This window comes from Acipenser ruthenus, chromosome 14 (genome assembly GCF_902713425.1).
Source record: "Acipenser ruthenus chromosome 14, fAciRut3.2 maternal haplotype, whole genome shotgun sequence".
In the NCBI taxonomy this organism is placed as follows: Eukaryota; Metazoa; Chordata; class Actinopteri; order Acipenseriformes; family Acipenseridae; genus Acipenser; species Acipenser ruthenus.
This window is the reverse complement of record NC_081202.1, coordinates 6,680,071-6,703,319: the sequence shown is the minus strand read 5'-3', so window position 1 is coordinate 6,703,319 and position 23,249 is coordinate 6,680,071. Positions and strand designations below refer to the sequence as shown.

At 38.7% G+C, this 23,249-nt stretch overlaps 1 protein-coding gene across 1 annotated transcript in view; it reads left to right on the top strand.

Moving 5' to 3' along the window:
* The first annotated feature begins 296 nt into the window (after positions 1-296).
* The window catches only part of LOC117419947 (potassium voltage-gated channel subfamily A member 1-like), a 37,097-nt gene continuing 14,144 nt past the window's right edge, over positions 297-23,249 (top strand). Inside the window, exon 1 of the mRNA XM_058985668.1 lies at positions 297-3,361. Within this exon, the coding sequence (XP_058841651.1) occupies positions 297-1,994 (1,698 nt within the window). The 3' untranslated portion in view covers positions 1,995-3,361. The remainder of the gene's footprint in view (positions 3,362-23,249) is intronic.

Genomic DNA, 23,249 nt, shown 5'->3' with positions numbered 1-23,249 from the left:
CATTCCCTCGTAGCGTTGGTGTAGAAGAGCAATTTTGACGTCATGAATAATACTTTCTCATCCGGGTCTACTAATACTTTCTCACTCGCCTCTTGTTGTGTTATTCATTTTATAAAGACTGATCTTATTTATTTATTTATTTATTTATTTACTGTTATACGGGGGGAGTTCTGGATTATTTCCAGTTTAATCCGGTGCTGATCTCTTTATCTGAAGAAAGCGCGTGTGCAGTAGAGGGAAAGTGCTGATCTAACTGCACAGTTGTGTGTTTCTGATGAATATTTAATGGATTCGGAATGGAGATAGTGTTGGTAACTTTTGAAAACCGTGGTGCTACTGCCATTGTGAGCGGAGGCAATGCCAGTGGAGGGTGCGCGAGCTTTCTGAATCTCCCCCAAGCACCTTTTGCACAGTCTCGGCTGAACGAGGTATACGGCAAAGAGATGAACTATTGCAACAGCCTGCAACAGGACTCTTGGAAAGTGAACAACATGAATAATTCTTGCAGCAGCAGCGAGAATGCCATGGATGCTCTGCTGAGGGCTGATCACAGCCCTCATCTTTTAGATGAAGACATCTTGGATATGGACGGTGAGAACAGCGAACGGGTATTAATTAACATTGCTGGACTCAGGTTCGAAACTCAACTGGGAACCCTGAACCAGTTCCCAGACACTTTGCTCGGGGACCCCCATAAAAGGGTAAAGTACTTTGACCCCCTCAGAAACGAGTACTTTTTCGACCGGAATCGGCCCAGTTTTGATGGTATACTTTATTTTTATCAATCAGGTGGGAAAATAAGGAGACCTGTGAACGTCTCCATAGATATATTTGCGGATGAGATCCGTTTTTACGAGCTGGGGGAAGAAGCAATGGAGAAGTTCAGGGAGGACGAGGGATTTATTAAGGAGGAAGAGAGACCTATGCCTACAAAAAGTGGCTTCCAGAAACAGGTATGGCTCATCTTCGAGTACCCGGAGAGCTCCAATCCAGCACGGGGGATCGCCATTGTATCTGTTCTGGTGATCGTCATATCCATTATAACCTTTTGTTTGGAAACGCTGCCAGAGTTTCGAGATGAGAGAGAGCTACCACTGTCTGTCAGTGGAGCTAATAGTACCCAGGCTCTGCCACCGAGTAGCACGTCAGACCCTTTCTTTATAGTAGAGACTACCTGTGTGATTTGGTTCACATTTGAGCTTACTGTAAGGTTTTTTGCCTGTCCCAGTAAATCGGCGTTTTCCAAAAACATGATGAACATAATAGATATTATGGCTATCATCCCCTATTTTATCACCCTGGGCACAGAACTAGCAGAGCAACAAGGCAACAACGGGCAACAGGCGTTGTCACTGTCGATCCTAAGAGTAATTCGTCTGGTCAGAGTGTTTAGGATCTTTAAGCTATCAAGACACTCCAAAGGGCTGCAGATTCTGGGTCAGACACTGAAAGCCAGTATGAGGGAGCTTGGCCTTTTAATCTTTTTTTTGTTTATCGGTGTCATTCTGTTCTCCAGCGGTGTTTACTTTGCAGAGGCAGATGAGCCCGAGTCCCATTTCTCCAGCATCCCTGATGCGTTCTGGTGGGCTGTGGTAACCATGACGACCGTAGGCTATGGAGATATGCGACCCATTACTGTCGGAGGGAAAATTGTAGGCTCTCTGTGTGCTATTGCCGGCGTGTTGACCATTGCATTGCCAGTACCTGTCATTGTGTCCAACTTCAATTACTTCTATCACAGAGAGACTGACCAGGAAGAGCACGCTTCTCTTAAGGAAGAGCCAAACAGTGGCCAGGAAAGCCCTTGTAGTGACTTGAAGAGGAGCCGCAGCAACGCATCTCTTAACAATTCTACAGAGCAACTCGAAATCAGTGATGGGGTCAACAATGGACGGTCAATGGAAAAAGCAAGCCTCAAAGCAAATAGCAACATGGACCTTAAAAGGTCTCTTTATGCGCTTTGCTTAGACACAAGTAGAACCACAGACCTGTAAATCAAAGTGCGTGTTGGGTTAGGTACAGTAGATATCAATACTAATATAGACAGCGTTTGCTGTTGAGAGCTTTCTTTTGTATATCGAAAAAGCCCATATAAACTACATATAGGCCCATGCATATATATATTTTTAGTATTTGCGCAGAGATCGATCAGCACATTTATTCCCATAAATGTCGTGTGTAGACTTTTTAACATAAACTACTTAAAGATTTGTAATGTATTACGTTTACAGTACAGATAACCGAAAGTAAGTATTCAATACTGTTACTATACTGTTTTTGTGATGTTGAGTACAGTACATTGTGGTGGTATTAAAAAAAAAACAGGATTTTAAAATTAACTTTATATTTTGTAACAGATGGAAAAAACAACAATGTAATACTATATTTTAGATACCCATGGTTTGATTGTGAAAGAAATACAGATTAATTTTTTCATTCTTTAAACAAATCCAAACTATTAACTGGGCCAGGAATACATAGCACGCATATCAAAAAAAGAAGAAAAATGGTTTTAATTTTGAACAAGGAACAATGTTTTTTATGTTTAATGTGTGGAATTTGGTGCTGTGAGTTTAAAACGGGAACATCATCAATTGTTTCTTAATCGTTTCATCATGTTTATGTTTGAGCCTTAATTTTATTATTGAATATTAGGAACACAAATCTATGTATTTGTGAATATCTCGTTATATGAGAACTACCGCATGTGGGTCCAAAAGCCCAGTGTTGCTATTCTCTTTTGACATCCAACTACTTCATATCCAAAGAAGCCGCTACTTGCAGCTGCAGAGTTTCTACAGCCTTCTCTATATTTAACAATGTACTCATGAACGTTGTGTTTATTTTAAAGGGTTTTCGAGAAGAACCATAACAGATCGTGTCGTTTTTATGTTGCAGTATTTTTTTTAATACTGTATCGATCTGTGGCAGAAAAGTGTAACACGTGTTTCAGGAACATTCAAAACTCTAATGGATTTTTTGTTTGTGTTTGCAAACCGATATTCTGAACAATGTAAAGAAACGCATCATGCAACAGTTAGCCTTGCAAAAACACCCCGCAGCAGATCCATATATGTTTGAAATACAAATTACTTTTCTGTCAGATTCACCGGGTCTGAGTTGTATCCTTTTAATGGCAATGACATAAGAACGTGCTAAGAAAGTTATCAGTAACATCTCCCAGCGTTTTCAATGAGAAATCTATTGACAATTGACTGCGTTAAAGAACAGAGGGAATCTGCCATCATTTACCGAAGATAGCCAACGAAAACATTTGCAGACCAGGAGGTCAGTTGATGGAGTAAAATAAGGAAGCAAAACCCACGAGAAGAGCCCCGGTGCCTGCTGGCAAAGAAGAAAGGTTAGTGTCTATATAAGTACCTAACTGTGTTTTTATTTACCAGCATTTACAGTGCATAAGAGTTAATTGTACCGTAAATTAAAGTGTTCACAACATAAAACGGCCTATATAGGTATACCGATTAAACTCATATTTATCAAATAAAACACAAACCCAGAACGGTCTAACATTTTGGGGAAAGGGATAGAGTGACCAGGGAGTTCCTAAAACAGAACAATTTTTTTTTTCTAAAACTGAGATACTGAAAAATTATAAATATGCCGCACGTTTAAACACAACACTGTCACAATTTGACTTTATTTGCTTGACCATATCGTTCAGAATACCCTTGTCATCTATTAAATGCTTTTAATAGCCTTGCATGGGATACTTCGCTTTTAAATCAAGGGAGACATATTGTGAAGCTCAATGAGGCATATATAGCTCAAAAGCAACCCATGTATTGGACATACTGCAAGCAGTTGCCAAAAGAGAAATGCATTGTTTACATTGTTACAGACCTTGAGTTTAACCCCATTCCTTGACCACCCCTCTCTCTGTAACGCAAATAAAAACAATGTGTTAATCGATTTTAATCGATTTTAATCGATTTTACTCACTGGGACCCAGAAAATAAATGGACATATATCGATTGATATTTCAAACATTACTCGACAAATTAAGCATCGATATATTGATTTAAACGAGTGGTATAGTATTGTGTTTTTCAATAAAGTGCGTTTCTATTTTAATTCGGAAATTGCTATTGTTTGACTTGCATCTCTAGCTGGGCGAATAGTTGAGTCGCTTGGCGCTGTTCTTTCAGCACCACGCATTACCTGGCGTGGCGGCGAAGGGCAAGTGTAAAACTAATTTGATTGCAAGATGTTGTTGATAGGGCAGTTAAGAGACTGAGGTGTATTCGTCTATATCGGCACAAAACCTAAATATGCATGGAAGACGGACAATTGGATTATTTGTTGTGGGTAACACCTAAAACAGTTTAATTAAACCTTATTGGATGTTGCCATTGTTTTATGACACAACGTGAAAGGGTAGTAGCGTTTAGGCCATTTCAAAATGTAGATATCGGTGGTATGTTAAGGAACATAGCTGTTGAGGACACTAAGATTGAAAAAGAGAAAACCACCACTAAAGTATTCAATCGTTTTAATTCGTTCATGCAATGGCAATTTTTTCTAAGCATTAACAGTTTTCTCTAGCTACTGTAGTAATTGAGGGGTGGGCATCTATTAAGCGTTTCCTTACAAAAAATCCGCTAATATCAAGGTAATATTAATAACTATGAGCACTGCCTCTTCCTAACTTTGACCTCAAATTGCATTTACTACAGCATGGCTTTAACACAGTTCTGCTGCCAGCTGGCATGTTGCAGTTTATAATAATCTCTTTGATCTTGATCGTTGCTTTAATTAAATTGCAGTGTAAAGAGTAGTAGATACATGCAGATAATGTATTCATTGGTTTGTTTTGTGCTCGAAGGAATAATAATAATAATAATAATAATAATAATAATAATAATAATAATAATAATAATAACAAACATCTCAGAATAAGTGACCCTTGAGTTTTAGTTTTATCTTGCAAGGTATATTTGTAACAGTTTAATCATATGTAGGTGATAAATATACACACGTGTGTTCATGTATAAGCCCGATATACGCTCTTTGCAAAGGAGCCTTGGCGCTATCCTTTAGTAGGAGAGGTCCCCGGTTCCCGCCCTCCGCCTGTGTGTGAATTGCCTCGCCCTGTGTGATGCGCCTGTCTGCGTTAACCGAGATCGCTACTTTAGTGTTAGAGTTGGGTGCAGGTACCCCGGCACGCACTCGTCGAACTGTAGCCTGGTGAACAAGTCTGGGCCGGACTTGAGGCTTGCAGGAGAAAGCGTATGCACGGGGAAGGCAGCAGCAGGTCTGATAGGTGACGTAATCACACACGAAGACATAAGCCCGATATACGCTCCATGCAAATGAGCCGGCTCTTTTGTACAGCGGTATCGGCGCTATGCTTTAGTGCGAGAAGTCCCGGGTTCCCGCCCTCCGCCTGTGTGTGGATTGCCTAACCCTGTGTAATGCGCCTGCCTGCATTAACCAAGATCGCTGCATTATATATTCTCAAACAAAAATACTAATGTGTGTTTAAAATTTGTTGTATTAGACTTATGTTTTAAATATGAGTTTTCAGTATAGCATTTCAAACAAGTACAAGCGTTAAAACAACTGCACAAGTACATGTCCGTGCACAAGTTCACATATCTTTGAAATTTGTCACGTTTTAGAAATGAAAATACTGTTTCCAAAATCAGTGTACTGTATGTGTGAGTACATCCCTTCCACTACCATACCCTTTTTTTGCCATGCTGTCAGATTTCCTTCTCTTGTCCCATTACTCCCATTTGCACATAAACACCATGGACGCAAAGAGAACATTATAAACTGCTATGCATTGTTGGGTTTCCTTCATAGTGTCTGTTTCAGGTATGGTTCAGTCTATTCACAAAATAATTAGTTATTGCTTGAGCAGGTAATGAGGAGTCTCTTTTCCTGTAACCCATTGTGAACAAAGATGAAGGAATATGCAACTCTGTATTACTTATTTCCTGCTTTGTGAAAATAATGTTGTCTTTAAAACCATGTAGACTAGTCTGTGTCTTTAGTGTCCTTTGCGTTCAATCTATTTAGGCAGAGCTAAGCAACTATAGCTCCTTTTAATGCCATATGGTTCCTCAATTTGAGGTTTATATACATATTTCAATTGCTGTGTTATGGAACCACCAATTGTTCCATTTTATAGAACCCTTTGTTGTTCTGCATATAAAATGATTATTTTAATTGGCTGCTTGCTTATTAAAGGTTTCTGGGAAAGCCCTAAGGAACAAGATAGTTGTAAAAAGAACACTCAGGGAGCCCCCTTTTAGAAAATACGCTACTGAAGTTAACAGATGGGCAGGTTGTATTGTTTTGAGATTTGAAAGCATGTCAAACCCATTTATGTATTCAGAGGTACAACTATAAGAAACCACGTCATGCAGACACACATTTTGACGAAAGCCTTCGTCAGTCTTAATTTGATCCTGGGCCGAATGCAAATAACTTTTAGCTGGGGAAAAAAGGGGTTTAGAAAAATACAAACTGATGTCATAAACAGATTGCATGTGCATCCATGCCCTGTGAAGATTGACATTCATAACATTGTTGTCATTAAGAGTGAATTTAGAATAGCCTCACTGAGGTGATGATTTTTAGTGTGTCTGACAGTTCTAATGAAAAAACAAAAACAAAGCTTTTGATTTAGCATTGTTGATGTGGTAAACACATCATAATCCAAATTGCACTGTTTATTGCATACATTTCTATTTTACTGCTATGCTTTTCCCCCAGAGAAATGATAATTGAATTGGGCCTTCAGTTTCTTATAGAGCAGTTTTACGTCAGTATTTACGATTAGGTGTCTGACATTATGGATAACTTCTTGATTTACTAAAGGTACTGTGGCTGATCTTGACAAGGAAGCAGACATTACAATTTTGTTATTCATTTTGCTCAGCATGGCACATTTTCAGCATAGTAACAAGAAGCCAAGAATAGGCCTGTGTTGGCAACATCCACTGATGAATAGTTCTTGTTTAGCCGGGTACCACAGTTAATTATCAATTCACAGGCGCTACAGTGGATGCACCGTCTCTCTGACAACCTGTACAAAAGGGCTGCTGGGTCTAGTGAACACATGATGAGCAGTACAGGAGGTATAAACACAATGCTCATAACAGGTTCCTTTTTTGTTTTCTGAAGAACATTAATGTACTGGAACCTATTATTGAGTAGGCCTGCATAACCTCATCAGCCCTTGCATCAGAAAGCTAATATCAGTAATTGGAAGGGAGTTTCAACTTGGAAACACTAGGACTCAGACTGGGGCAAGCGAGAACATCACAAGCAGTTACTTAACTCAGTGAGACAAGCATGGTCAATAGCACTTTGTTCGAGGTAAGAATTAATTGGTGCAAGTACTTGATAATTGCCATTTTTTGTGATAACTAGTAAATTGTAACAGTTCTTGCTATGATTAGCTACAGTAAATACCTGATATCTTAGCACATGGAACTTGAAAGACAATACTAACTAGATGTCATGTACTTGAACTCATGGTCTCGAATACTTAATGAATGTATTAATAGAGGAATCATGGATTCTAAATTCCAGCACCAACACTAATAACATAAAAGGGGAGGATAAGCTAATGCTATCTGCACCAAGGCATTCTGTAAAACTCAATATCATCTCATCCCAATGACAAACTGCATGTGTCAGTCTAAAAGCTAATCCATAAGGTCACAAAGATCATCAATGTGTATCAAGCTTTTGTTAAATTCCCATGTATACATTTCTTCAGTGACCTCCAGTATTTCTCTTTAATAGAATAACAGATTGGCAGCCCTTCGTTCTGCCTGCATGTTTAACACAGACTGGGGCTGATGGAGCCCCAATTTTACAGCATAAAAACAAACAGGGCTGATTTCAAGTGACTTTCAAATTGGTCCCAGTGACAGAACACTTGGCATCTCGCTTTATGAAGTAAGAAAATTTGCCAGACTTATGGACAACCCTTTACCTAAAGTATACAGATCTCAATACAAAAAGCACCAGTAGATGTTCTTACCTTAAACAAGTAGGAACCATTTATCAGCTTTGAGACTACCCCTTCTTTAGGAGATATGCCTCCAAAACATGTTGTGTGCTAAATTGAATGTATCAGATATAGAACAGCTTCCCTTCAATTGAACTTGTTGCAGTCTGGCTGTTTCACCAGACAGTGTAAATAAATACCAATGCCATGTGTTCAGTATGTCAAAATGCCAAAACAGAACAAACAGTTCATGATCTCATGCCATGGTGTTGGTCATGAATATTGCATTGTAGCTGTGAATTTGCCCCACCCCACTCCACATTTTTAACCCTAAATCCAGCATGGTTAAAGCTAAATGACTGCAATCACAAATTGTTTTTAAGCTTTGTCCTCCAGGTCACAACAACCTGGAGAACAACCTCCAGGTCACAACAACCTGGAGAACAACCTCCAGGTCACAACAACCTGGAGAACAACCTCCAGGTCACAACAACCTGGAGAACAACCTCCAGGTCACAACAACCTGGAGAACAACCTCCAGGTCACAACAACCTGGAGAACAACCTCCAGGTCACAACAACCTCCAGGTCACATCAGTGAGCTGGAAGTATATCCACCGGTGACTGGATTAAAACAGTTTGGTGACATTAAATGTGGCGACTAGTACTAGATTTGTTCAAATGTTATTTATTTTAGATTTTTTTTTTTTTTAATGTATTTATGTACAATATTTAGTTATGTGAAGGGCTCTGAGATGTTTTACATGGAAAGCACTATATAATAATACATTTCTTACACTACAGTACCGGTATCTGTTGAAAAAATAAAGAAATCTTGGAATTTATAGTCTATTGTGTGTGTGCGCACGTTTTTTTTTTTGTTTTTTTTTAATATAAATGAACTTAATTGCTTTGACAGTGCATTAGATTAGGTCATAAAAATAGCATCAACTTAAAATTTTTGCTTTATAATTTGAATACTTAATTTAAAGGTTGAAAAGTTCCTAAATGAATGGGATTTGGTAGGACTTTTATTACCTAGTGATTTACAGTATCCGAGTCCACTATGTATTTCATTTAGTCTGCCCACAGCTCACATTGACAGATTCCATGGGGGCATCCATGTAGTCTACATTGTTTATGGTGAATCTCACCGGCTTTTTTTCTCGGTGAGTCTGGTGGCTCATTGATGTCTTTAACAACAGTTTGGTGAGCACAGAGGCTCACCGGTGGAGCAATCGGTGAATAAAACAACGCACCCATAGTTGCAATCCATATCCCCCCCTAGAAACTCTCAGCGACTGACGTGTTCTGTCTGAAGTTCATTCAGAATTACAGCTTTCACTATTGACAGCCGTATTTCAGAGGTAATTTATCTGTCTGTTGCGCAGAGCGATGAGTTAGCTGATTGGAAACAACCCTTGAATTTCAATCTGGTGAGAGAAAGGCTCTTGCTTTCTCTGAAATAACTAAAATTGCAGAGCAGATTAGGCCATACACATCTGGACACCTCCTGCCAGGGTGGGAAAAATGGTTTGTCTGCTACTCTCCTGGTCTGCCAGCAACAAAACTTTGTGAGAACTGCCAGGGCTGCTCTCAAGGGAGTCCCTTATCTGGTTTATTATATAGTTCATACAGAGCATCTGTGGGAACATCCGCCACTTTCACTAAAACATGGGTCGACAGCTGCAGGCCGTTAATACACACAAACAACTCAGGCTGACACATTTGCATGCATCTCTGTGTAACAGCACTGTGCCTCTGAGAATGTCCAATATGGTCTTGGCAGTCAACATGGTAAAATGTGTGTCACACTTTATAGCTTCACAGTATATCTAGAGAACTGCCTATCCAATAGGACATTCATCAGCACAGAAATCAGAGGTATTTCAAGGGGCTCTGTCTATCTGACTGGCTGCCCATGAGCATGACCATTCCCTTTGTAATAAAATGGCTGCACACTGTAGAAGTACAGCCTTTTATTATCCACCGCACAGGATGAAATCCCCCTCAACAGCAGTGTGGGAGGCTGTATGCACACAGGATGAAATCCCCCTCAACAGCAGTGTGCGAGGCTGTATGCACACAGGATGAAATCCCCCTCAACAGCAGTGTGCGAGGCTGTATGCACACAGGATGAAATCCCCCTCAACAGCAGTGTGCGAGGCTGTATGCACACAGGATGAAATCCCCCTCAACAGCAGTGTGGGAGGCTGTATGCACACAGGATGAAATCCCCCTCAACAGCAGTGTAGGGGGCTGTATGCACACAGGATGAAATCCCCCTCAACAGCAGTGTGGGAGGCTGTATGCACACAGGATGAAATCCCCCTCAACAGCAGTGTGGGAGGCTGTATGCACACAGGATGAAATCCCCCTCAACAGCAGTGTGGGAGGCTGTATGCACACAGGATGAAATCCCCCTCAACAGCAGTGTGGGAGGCTGTATGCACACAGGATGAAATCCCCCTCAACAGCAGTGTGCGAGGCTGTATGCACACAGGATGAAATCCCCCTCAACAGCAGTGTGGGAGGCTGTATGCACACAGGATGAAATCCCCCTCAACAGCAGTGTGGGAGGCTGTATGCACACAGGATGAAATCCCCCTCAACAGCAGTGTGGGAGGCTGTATGCACACAGGATGAAATCCCCCTCAACAGCAGTGTGGGAGGCTGTATGCACACAGGATGAAATCCCCCTCAACAGCAGTGTGGGAGGCTGTATGCACACAGGATGATATCCCCCTCAACAGCAGTGTGGGAGGCTGTATGCACACAGGATGAAATCTCCCTCAACAGCAGTGTGGGAGGCTGTATGCACACAGGATGAAATCCCCCTCAACAGCAGTGTGGGAGGCTGTATGCACACAGGATGATATCCCCCTCAACAGCAGTGTGGGAGGCTGTATGCACACAGGATGAAATCCCCCTCAACAGCAGTGTGGGAGGCTGTATGCACACAGGATGAAATCCCCCTCAACAGCAGTGTGGGAGGCTGTATGCACACAGGATGAAATCCCCCTCAACAGCAGTGTGGGAGGCTGTATGCACACAGGATGAAATCCCCCTCAACAGCAGTGTGGGAGGCTGTATGCACACAGGATGAAATCCCCCTCAACAGCAGTGTAGGAGGCTATATGCACACAGGATGAAATCCCCCTCAACAGCAGTGTAGGAGGCTGTATGCATCTTTTCAGATCTGGAAAAATGCTTATCCAATTAAAACTTTCTATTAACATTATTTGGCTTACGTTATTGTTAGCATTAGGTTCGGGAGATATATGTGGATGTCTGTTGGTACATCCACTCATCACACTTTTTTGTATGTATCTTGAGAACACAAAAAGTCATTCCACGTACTGCAAATTACTTTTCTTTTTCATATACTTTACCGTGATATAAACATTTAGGCCTTAAATACCACTTATTCAATTTTCATGAAACTATCCCTTGCAATTTCTTATTCTATAGCATTCTGTACAGTCTGTTGAGATGGTCATAACCTTTTTGGTAATGCTGATATGTAGCTTCAATTTTGATTTGACAGCCGTGGGGATGTGTGTTACAGACACACTTGTTCTTAGTGCACAAGAAAGCAGTGCAGATGAATAGTTAGGGATGTAAAGAAAAACCTTGTGTAGTTGCAGCTGTCGAGAAGCAGAGTTGCATATTGGTGTTTTAAAGGATTTTAAAATGGATTATATAAACATAATGCTTAAAATATCCCTACATGTCTTCATATTTCCCCCAAAAGTTATACATACTGTAGTAGGTTAAATATGTGATGTTTCTTGTTATTATACATTTTAAAATAATAGTAGTGTATTGATCTTGGTAAAGGCAGAGGGGTTTGTAAATCAATGCACCTTGTCACAATAATAAAAAAAAATAATAATAAATATGAATTTACTACTGTCAGTTTATCTTCGGTGCTTGAATATCATTTGGTGTTTTAAGGAAAGCCAATTTCCCTGAGTGCTTTTTAATAACCAAATCAATTTTAAAGCTGATCTTTAGCATCCACTATGTGAACATTACCCAGAGTTCAGCAAGATAAAACTTGGATTAGATAACTCATAGACTGCACCAGAGCTAAATCTAAATAAAGGTACCAGCCTAACCTCTTTATCTATGACCCACTTTCTGGTTTCATAGCACAGAGACTATATTCTTTCAAGTATGGAGATTAATGCTGTGTTACCAATGGCTTCTCTGGTGCATGTATTTCCAGACTGATTCAGGTTGTGGGTTTTGCATTGGCTTTGGTTTGTTACTCTAGTGTTAAAGCTAAGCGTGTTGTACAGGTGCTTTTAGTGGTGACTTTGATGTGTCCTGGACTGCTGACATCCAATAATTTATAGATGAGGCCTTTGTTTGACAGAAATGAGGTAGCCTGAATAATGGAGGCTGTAAAATGTTACATTATACCCTGCAACAGGGATATAGTGGAGACGCACGTACGCATAGATGTAGTTTCACACATACATTTTTACTGGAGAACCTGTTAGCTGTTTATATAGAGCAGTGTCACACTTACATTTTTACTGGAGAACCTGTTAGCTGTTTATATAGAGCGGTGTCACACTTGTTACATACGCTGGCATTTTACCCCACTCAGATATTTCTTACTAAATATCTAAGTAGCCCTGTATAGATATTCATAAAGTTTTCAAATATATGCACATGTGCAGTGGTACCCCAAATAATAATGCTTACTGACATCCATTTACTGCTATTGTTGTTTTTTTTATTTTCTGCAATAGTGACTGACAAGGCTAAACCCAGTCCTTCTGCTGTACTGGTAAAAAGCTACTTCTTATGATAATGACGGCTCTAATGTTGTATTTGCAGCCACAGTTGAGGAGATTCAATACATTCTGTAAATTTAGCCCCATTAGAATCATTCTTTACACCACTGTTAGGAGTCATATTATGCATTCCCAGAGAGAATGTAAACAAATAGTGACGTCAACAACAACCACATTCTAACAGCGTTGAATATACAGGAGATTGAAAATTAAAAAATTTTGTGTTGCACTGTCTGCAGCTTTAATGGCAATTATGCAACTGAATCCAGTCTTTTCATTGGTTTCCATGGTGACCTGGGCGATGCCTTGTTTTGTTGTTGAGGCCTTGAAGCAGATGGAAGAATGTTCTGCATGTAATGAACAGAGATAGAAGAGGGAGAGAGAGGGTGTGCTGTTTTATTATTGCAGCTCAGTAGCAGTAGGCTAGTAGACGCCTCTGCTAAAGAATCACTTAAACTCATTCCAGGCTATTTCACTGGATGTTGCATTGATCTGACAAACAGTGACACTAGAAAGACAGACCCAAAGATTCAAGTCACCATGGCAACATTCAATGTATAGATGACTACACCATTATACATAAATTGAATCAGGCATCGAATCAGACAGTGTGATAACTGCCCAGACAAGACAAAGGAATACTTCCTACAAAAGAGTTTCTTTGAAGAGCAGCCCTTTCTTCCACCAAAGTCTACAACTAGTTCACCAAGCTCTTTGGTGGACAAAGGACATACAGCAGCTTTTTGGTTACTCCACAATACTGCACCAACCTGCTTTACTAAAATGGAATGAGAGAGTTAAACATTTCCTTTGAAACTAAAAAAAGTGCATACGAAGATGGAGAAGATTGGAGCTGTCAGTGTGCTTCAGAGTAGATTTAAAAATAAGAAGCTGAACAAAACAATAGCAGTGTACATAACTTTAAGAAGACTGAATAATAATAATAATAATAATAATAATAATAATAATAATAATATATTTACCTTTCATAGTGGACCACCATCACAAAGCGCTTTACAGAGGTAGGCTGTGAACTTTGCATTATATGCAGAGTCACTTACAATAGGACATTGATTTAACATCTCTTTCGCAGGATGGAGCACAAGGAGGTTAAGTGAGTTGCTTAGGGTCACACAGAGAGACAGTCAGTGGCAGAGGTGGGATTTGAACCAGTGATCTTCTGGTTACAAGCCCTGGACTTTAACCACTGGACCGCACTGCCTCCTTAAATTTCTTTTGTTGGGGGGAAACTGGCACTGGACTACAAATTTATAACTACCGTGGTAGGATATTCATTTACTGGAATGTATTGCTTCTCTATTTATATATTCAAGTTTACTGTACCAAAGCTTGGTACAACATCAGCATATTCTCCAGCATTTGACTTTGACATTCTTTGGCAGGTTTACAAGTGAATAGCAAAAAATAAATAAACCATAGCTGCCAAGGTGGATCTCATCCATGCTCAATTATTGCATTGTATCATGATGAACAGACACTGGCCCGACAACATTATTATTATTTATTTCTTAGCTGACGCCCTTATCCAGGGCGACTTACAATTGTTACAAGTTATCACATTATTTTTACATACAATTATCCATTTATACAGTTGACTTTTTTTACTGGAGAAATCTAGGTAAAGTACCTTGCTCAAGGGTACAGCAGCAGTGTCCCCACCAGCTATTGAACCCATGACACTCCGGTAAAGAGTCCAGAGCACTAACCAATTCTCCACACTGCTGCCCCATAGTACAGTGTGCATTATGTACTTTAATGGAGGTGGCTGTACTAAATGCACTTTATAGGACCTAACTTGTGTTTGGATGTTAAATGCTTTTAATTTGGTAATTGTAATGGTTATTAAGAAGAAGTAGTTTAGTCATTTCATTTACAGAGTGCATTAATAATGTAAAGAAAAGAAAAAAAGGATTTTCAGTAAAAGATAAAGGAAACTACAAATATTGACAGTATGGTATGGATTTCTTTGGTTTTAGCAGCAACTTGACAACTTGCCATAACAAGCTTTTTGAGCTTAGCAGATATCTTTGGACTCTCTATCAGTTTCAGCTGCTTAGTACTTGAAGACCGTCTTCCTTTAACCAACCTCTTCACCTTGATGGTCAGTTAGATTGGGCTATATAATACAATACAGAAACCCTGGTGTAGTGAAAACCAAGTATACAATAATAGAATGCTAACTAATGACCACAAGTTGTGTCAAAAAACAAACAAAAAACACACACACACACAAACACACACACACACACAAAACAGAATCTCCATATCCAATATTTTAAAGAATAAAATTCCATTGGAATCCAATATTATCAATAACTTATGCTAAATAGTGTTAATACCAAGTTTCATGACAAGTGGACAAGCGGTTCTCCAGATCTATGCAAATGTAAGTGTGACATACAGATGGACACCCCCATCTATTTCCAGGATCTGATATTCTCAATAACTAGTGCTAAATAGTGTTAATATCAAGTTTCATGACAAATGTTGTTCACCTGACGAATCCAAAAATGTGTAAAGTGTGACATACGTACGTCCTACCACCTCCACTATAGCCCCTTCACAGGGGATTTCATCGCCAGCGTGGGATAATAACAATGAGTTAGGAGCATCTGACAATGGGAATGTTTCCGGCCCTTGTCAATGTGGACTAACTGAGCTGCACTGTAATCCTAGCATGTATTACAGTCATGTGGATGACAGGGAACAGCCTACCACTGCCACAGGCAGGATTGTTATAAAGTGCAATCTGTACATTCAACACATTGAAGAGCATTTTGGATGGGATCTCAAGTGGAATTCTTGAAACTTTGCCCAAGCTGAAATAAATTTAGATTTCTTTCCAAGCAGTCTTAGAGGTTTAGACTTTCCATTTCAACAGTATGTTATGTACTGCATTCATGCCCAGCTCTGAAGGCTCTGAGACTAGGGCTGCATGCACTGTAATCAGGGTTGATCCTAACTCAGACACCCAAGACTTTTGCCCTACTGCACATAGCTAGGAATAAGACATTAGCATTCATATTTAAAGGCATGATATGCAAGGCTTCAGTACTCATTTTATTAGAAGCACTAGGGCATGATGACTGCTCCGCCTGGGTTTTTTTGTGCTTTATTTTACATCAATGCTGAAGCCATCTAATTAAAATGAATAGCTTGTTTCACAAACCAATGATTAGAACAAGTCTTGGACCACCTTACCTTACCATGGTAATCCGGGTCTGTGAAACCCTCTGTAAAAGTGTTCAATCTATAAAGGTACCCAATCATTTTTGCTTTGCTTCAGATGAAACTCACTCCGATCAGGATGTGATTAGATACCAGGACACAGCAGTTTAAACTTTAAATCTATGGGGCAGGATTTAATAACAAAAAACAGTGTTATTGTATCAAACTCATGGTATAGTAACAAGAGCTTTAGTAGCAAGTGATTTTCAAATGAAATATGTTAATTAAATCAATCCGTTATGCTTTGAAATTGAGTCGATGAGGTCGTTAATGAACGCATTTCTCATTAAAAAGCTGAATTGTCGCAGGTCACCTACATCACTTCCTGTCTCAATGACTAGATAAGGGGAATTCGTTAATCAAAATGCATGTTAACGAGATCCAGAAAAATGAATGGAAGCATAATTCGCTGTTACGGAAACTATTAGCGGCTCTCCCACCAGCGAGCAGCAGCCAAATGGAAATAAAAAATAATGGGGATATCTATGTTGTGTATAATTTGTAAACTCCATTTAAAATTGTGCATTTTGTCATGCAGAATGTACATTTATTTAGATAGCTTCACATATAAAATGCTGATTTATGATTATCTGGCATGTGGGTAAAAATCTGACGGCATAGATTACATTTTGCAATCTTTGTTTGGTTAAAAAGAAAAAAAAAAAAAGTAAGCCATCTATGTATATTGGTTTGAATTTATTTTCTTATGTTGACATCTACTTTTGTTTGTATTTTAGTATGTACGATTGTAGGCTATAAATAAATAAGTTTCAAGTGCCATTTATGTTTGTAGTTGTTAGTATATTATACATACCATGTATGTAACACGTCATTATATATTTATTAAGCTTTTAAAATTACGATAGAACTCCCTATCCAATACACAATCTGTTTCTAATTAATTGTTCGGTGAATCTTCTAATCATGCATTGGTACTCTGGTACTCTTTGCTCACCCCCACGATAAATAAGCTCAACATGAACAGAAGTAGCCACCAAACACTTACAGTATCATAAGAACATTTTATATGCATACAAACGTGTGAAGGTGAAAGTGTACACTGAACATAAAGTGTGGGGGGAGTCTGACAGCATTAAATACATCTAGGCAAATTCCATGTCAATGACCTTGATCACATTCCTAGTGGATCTGTGTGCCCTTGTACACCTGTTCTTCGTTCTTTGTTCCAAGGATGCATTGCAAATCCGCAATCACCTAAGGAAACTTTATTGTAATATCTAATGTGCCGTTTTCAATACCAAGATTTCACTTGTATAATTCAAATAAAATCTACTGCAGAGGTCAGCTGTCATATAATGTACGTATGCAGAATTCATATAGGAAACAGTTGCATTGCTAATTTCTTGGTAGTAACATTACACTTCATGCAAATAACGGTATATCATTTTAGCAATACAACAAACGTTCCATAAGGTTACACATAGTTAAAACAGGTGAATACATTTCCTTCATAACCACAAGTATAGAAAAGGCTAAAATGTTTTCATAACTAGAAATATTGAATTATTTAGGTTGTCTGTAAGAAATTAACCCTGGTCGTGTACACTATCTCTGTATCGTCAGCCACCGTCTGTTAAATTTCTGTTTCAAGGTGAGTTTTATACTGTTTCCTTAATGTAAACCCTCCTTTTCCAAGTGCAAATTAACTCCTGATAAATTATGACAATTAACACAGATTTGCTTTTAAATTCCCACACAAACAAAAGAAATAATCGCAAGAAGTACTGCTCATTAAGATAGTAACATTATTTCATAAATCAACATAATTTCGGCAATCACATTAGGACGATTATTTAATTACGAAATAGGGATAAAGACCGCTTGAAATGGCCAAAATCAATGCTGCATACCGATTTCTTGATTAACACTGGAGTTATCATTTATGACCTTTTGAAAATCCTGCCCATGGTGTGGTAATTGAACAATCGAAAAATCCTGGAAAACAAGAGAATAACAGCAAGGCAAAGAGTTTCAGTGTAACAAAGAGTTAGTTTTTTCAGCACATCTATTCATTCTGTGACTTGAATTAAATCAAAATGTTAGCACCACCATATCAATACAAGAGTCTCTATTGCAGTCCCTTAGCCAGTGTGGTGCTGTACATTTCACCATCATTTTCAATCCTTCACGGCATTCTCAATAAAGTTTAATCACGATTGTTCATTTAAACCTATCTGCAGCGCAATTATTTATTATCCATAACTTCAAACACTTAAGGCAAAACTATTCAAGTAACTAAAGTCATAGAGACAACTATTTTGGATTATGCCTTCATCAGGGTACTCTGGGAGCTTTCCAAAAAGCCACTTTTGGAATTAGCTCCTGGGAAATTTAAATGTAGTCAGCTCCTGGTGCCTCTGGTGATAAATGACCTTTGAGTGTAGAAGAAGAGACAGGTTATAAGGAGCCTCTGGACCTAAGGGTACATTAAAAGACATGCACATGTCTGTTGCTGTTGGCTGCTTGCATGTAACTGTTGGGTTATTGTGCAGGTTGTCCGTATTGTACAGTACTCACATATACCATTAACAATCTGGTACACTGATGTACTGCTGCAGCAGTATGCTTGTTCTTTATGAAAAAAGGTTTGTTTGATCCTTTAAGCTTTTGTGGTTGTTTTGATTTGCATTTTGACAAGAGTTACATGTATACTGACACAATAGTTATTGTCACATATATGTGTCTATATGTCATACTATTCTTTTTTTAATAGTTTTTTTTAAATATATTTCAACGCTGATGCAGTGCATCTATAGCTAAATAATAATAACACAAAGTTAACATACTGTATGTGAACTTCATTGCATGGTAAAAACAACAGCCTGGTCCTTTTCTATTATGGGTATTTTTCTTTGCATCATGAAGAACATGGCATGGAACTTGTATATGATATTTGATGTTTTCTATGGATAGCATGCAACATGAACGTGTGAAGGAGGTATTAATACATGCCATTTAATCAAGAAAAAGAGATTTACCCGCTACTCTTCGTGGAAAGCACAACCGTAAACAAGCTGTTATTTTTTTTGTCTTATAAATCCCCAGGGGGAATGTATGGATTATACTACTTATATACAGTATAACACATAGAGCAGTGTCCATGTGTCAGCAGTAGAACCTATCATCATAAAACAATCTGCGTTCCTAATGCTCCTGGCATAGATTCATTATTATTATTATTATTATTATTATTATTATTATTATTATTATTATTAGTAGTAGTAGTAGTAGTAGTAGTAGTAGTAGTATGTGGCTCTTAAACCAGTGAAACCGTACAATGTTGTAAATGTCGGTTTGCTTCCTGAGCTATGACAGCATTAAGATGAAATGTATAACCTCTGCTAGGGCATGCCCACATGTCTCATAGACTGATGCAGTGGCAAGCAGCTTTCAAGAGAAAGCTGGTCTCCCAATAGCTGAAAAGCTGAAACTAACCTCAAGGAATAGCAAACAAACACCAAGAAGTTATATTTTAGTGTACAATTTTCAAGCCAGGTGACTGTTTGCTACTTCTTTCAAGGACCCTTTATTATCTGTGTTTGTATTTGATAAATACACACAGTAATGTAACAAATCACCTTTTAGAGTGACATACAGATTTTGAGGCAACTCAGAAACATCAGTAAAATATGTTAATTGTGCAACAGGTCTCAGTTCCCTGGCTACTTATTGCGGTAACATTCGATTTCGTTTCTGAATAGCTGAAACCTAGCCCCAAGTGTTACCTTTCAACCCTGCTGGCTTCATAATAACAGCATGGTTAAGGTGGAGCAACTAGGAGTCTATCGGCACAGATTCAAATGAAATATTGGTGCTTTAAAACTCAGGATCACCCAGAATGATAGTATTATAGGTATAGGATCTAGCAATTAGCAAAAGCAGCTCATTTTAGCTCTCTCTTGTAGGCATTCTTTCATTGGATGCATGCAAAAGAAAATTTGTAGTTGCACCGCATCAAGTACCTGCCTGTGATCCATTTAAAAAATAATTAAATTAGGAAAGTTGTGATTACAATATGGGGCAAGACAATAATGCAGTACTGGTGTCATGGTATTGTAGAGTGTTTCATGAAAAAGGTCCCTTATGTAACCATCAAAAAAGAAAAAGCAACCTCATATACTCTTTATGACACAGGTGTTTCCCTGCAGCTGGTAAACAATATGTGATCTGAATGTCGACCACAGACATGTCTGTCTGCTGCCATCTACTGCCTATAAGGAATAAGCACTACAGTGATTCTGTGAATTTTATATTACTATTTTGTGCATTCTGCAGACCGTATGAATTCCAGTTCAGTAGCTATGCCACCCCTAAGATCTTTAATCACTGTGTTGGTGAAAATGAAAAAAGCATCTTGTAATTAATTACCGTACCCTTCTAAGGTGAGCAATTATATGGTAAGATCAGTATAATCTCAGGGTTTGTACTCTACTGCTATAGAAAAAGCTGAAGTGATTTGACAGAAACCTCTATCTTAGTCTGCAGCAGGTTATACATTAATTTGATAGCTTGATTGACATGGCTGTGATGTGTAGTGCCCCTATGGGGTCAGAAGCGGGCGTCTATGAGACAGCGTGCCAAGGCCCTATTTTCAAGATCAAAAAGGCAACTGGCAAGAAACAGTTTAGTTGAAGCGCTGTGACAGATTGCTACAGTCTACAGAAGCAAGCTTTGGGTTGACTGGACATTTAGGAAAGATTGTGACCTTCTTTGTTTTGTATTTAGTGCATGTTAGTTAATATCTTGCACATTTCACAGCTATTATACAGCCTTCTCTTGTTGGGCAGCCTCACTTTAACACTGGAATGAGGATTACAGGCTGGTTACTACAGCAACGATTACAGGCTGGTCACTACAGCAAAGATTACAGGCTGGTTACTATAGTAAAGATTACAGGCTGGTTACTACAGCAACAATTACAGGCTGGTTACTATAGTAAAGATTACAGGCTGGTTACTACAGCAACGATTACAGGCTGGTTACTATAGTAAAGATTACAGGCTGGTTACTACAGCAACGATTACAGGCTGGTTACTATAGTAAAGATTACAGGCTGGTTACTACAGCAACGATTACAGGCTGGTTACTATAGTAAAGATTACAGGCTGGTTACTACAGCAACGATTACAGGCTGGTTACTATAGTAAAGATTACAGGCTGGTTACTACAGCAACGATTACAGGCTGGTTACTATAGTAAAGATTACAGGCTGGTTACTACAGCAACGATTACAGGCTGGTTACTATAGTAAAGATTACAGGCTGGTTACTACAGCAACGATTACAGGCTGGTTACTATAGTAAAGATTACAGGCTGGTTACTATAGTAAAGATTACAGGCTGGTTACTACAGCAAAGTCACATTTGGGGCCCAGTAGCAAGTTTGTTTTGTGTTGTGATTATAACAGGAAGGTACACCTGCTTTTCATTCCTCCCTTCCGTCACTAACCCAGGCTGGCCGGAAGGTATATACTGGCAGACAAATCCTTAGACTCTTTAATGAAGTGGTACAATCGGGGGAGATTACATTTATAACAGCATTCTCTTATCTTAAGAGTAGAATAGTAAACAGACAAAGCTCTATGAATGATTTAACCTCTCAAGATCTCTATTAAAAGTGGTTTGGCTGGTTTAAAGGTGAGAGTAACATTTCTGAAAGGGTGCTTAAAGCAACATTGCTTTGCTGAATGTGTATAGGAAGCAAGTACATGTACTGTATGTACAATAACTCCATTGCTTGTATACAACTTTAAATAGTTGTTTGGCTCTTATTAGCACAACGACTTACTTTCTGTTGATTTAATTTGGACTCCATTTACTGCAGATTCACTTGCTGTGATACAGGTACTGGGCATCCTAATAGAAATATACAATTCCCTTTTTTCTGCAAATGTAACTCTAGTTAAGTCAAGCGGGATCCCAATACCTGCTGCACTGAGAGCTATCCACAGTGTGGTTGGATAAATGGGCTTCATTTTTATAGCATCACAGATTTTATACTGCAGTCAGAATACATTTTGCAGAGTAGCGTCCTTATACTGAATTCAGTTTCATTACTATACTATTACAGCTTACTGAATTAGGTTATATAATACATAGTGTCATATATGATATTTTGTAAGAGACAACCCTTGATCTGGCAGAGAGGTTAAGCTACATTTTAAAAATATGATACTGCACTAGTAAGTAGGAGGGTCCTTGGTTTTCTTGTTCTTATCTGAAGTGGTTTCAAGTGTGCAGTAATAACAAAACAGACTAGCACGCGCCTCCATTACATGATTAATAGAATTCTAAATGGCAGCCAAGCTCGAACCTGCTTAGATTGTAGCCATTGTAGTTGTTTAACATCAACAAGGCCGTTTAAAACAGGATACTTGAAGATGGCTCATGCTGACCCTTTTTTCTAACTTGGCTCTTTTTATACATGTGAAATGTGTTGGTCTGTAGCTAGCACACTAGCACATCCTAGGGAAGAAGAAAACCTTTGTAATTCAAATAGCCTTGAAGTAGAGCTCAAGTTTTTCAAGACTGTAGCCAGCTATGAGGCACCCAAGGCACGTGCCTCGGTTAAAATCATACTAATAATTATTTATTTAGGCCTTTTTATACGTTGCTTTGCCACAAATAAAAATGCATTTCATCCATTTTTGCATTTAATGTAAGTGTGATACTTGAAGGTTTATTTCTGACAGTGCGTGACATTTAGTTGAGTTGAGGGTTGTGTTAAGTTCATTGGGCTGCGGTTTGCAAGGAGCCTCGCAGCCAGCCTATTACATTAGTATAAATCAAATGCATATTCATGAGTATAAATCAGAACACAGCCATACAGCCTATCAATTCGCGTGGTCAGCCGAAAAGCTCGAGCTGCAACCCTCATTGGTTATTATGTGCTTACGCAGCTAAACTCTTTCCGTTTTGTCAACCCACTTTAGCTAATTTTATTGCTGAATGTGATTTTATAATTAATATCACACTTATGTATGCAAGCACTTGTCTTCTCTGTATTTGGATAATGACATCACTGTTAAAATGATTTGTTTGATAGATTAGGATTTAAAACTAAGTAATATTTATTTTTTCTTTTAGAACCTCAGGTACTCCAAATTAATAATATCTTATTCAGAAAAAAAGACTGTTAACTAAACTTTTCTATTTAAATAAACAACATATAATAATGTCCTCATAT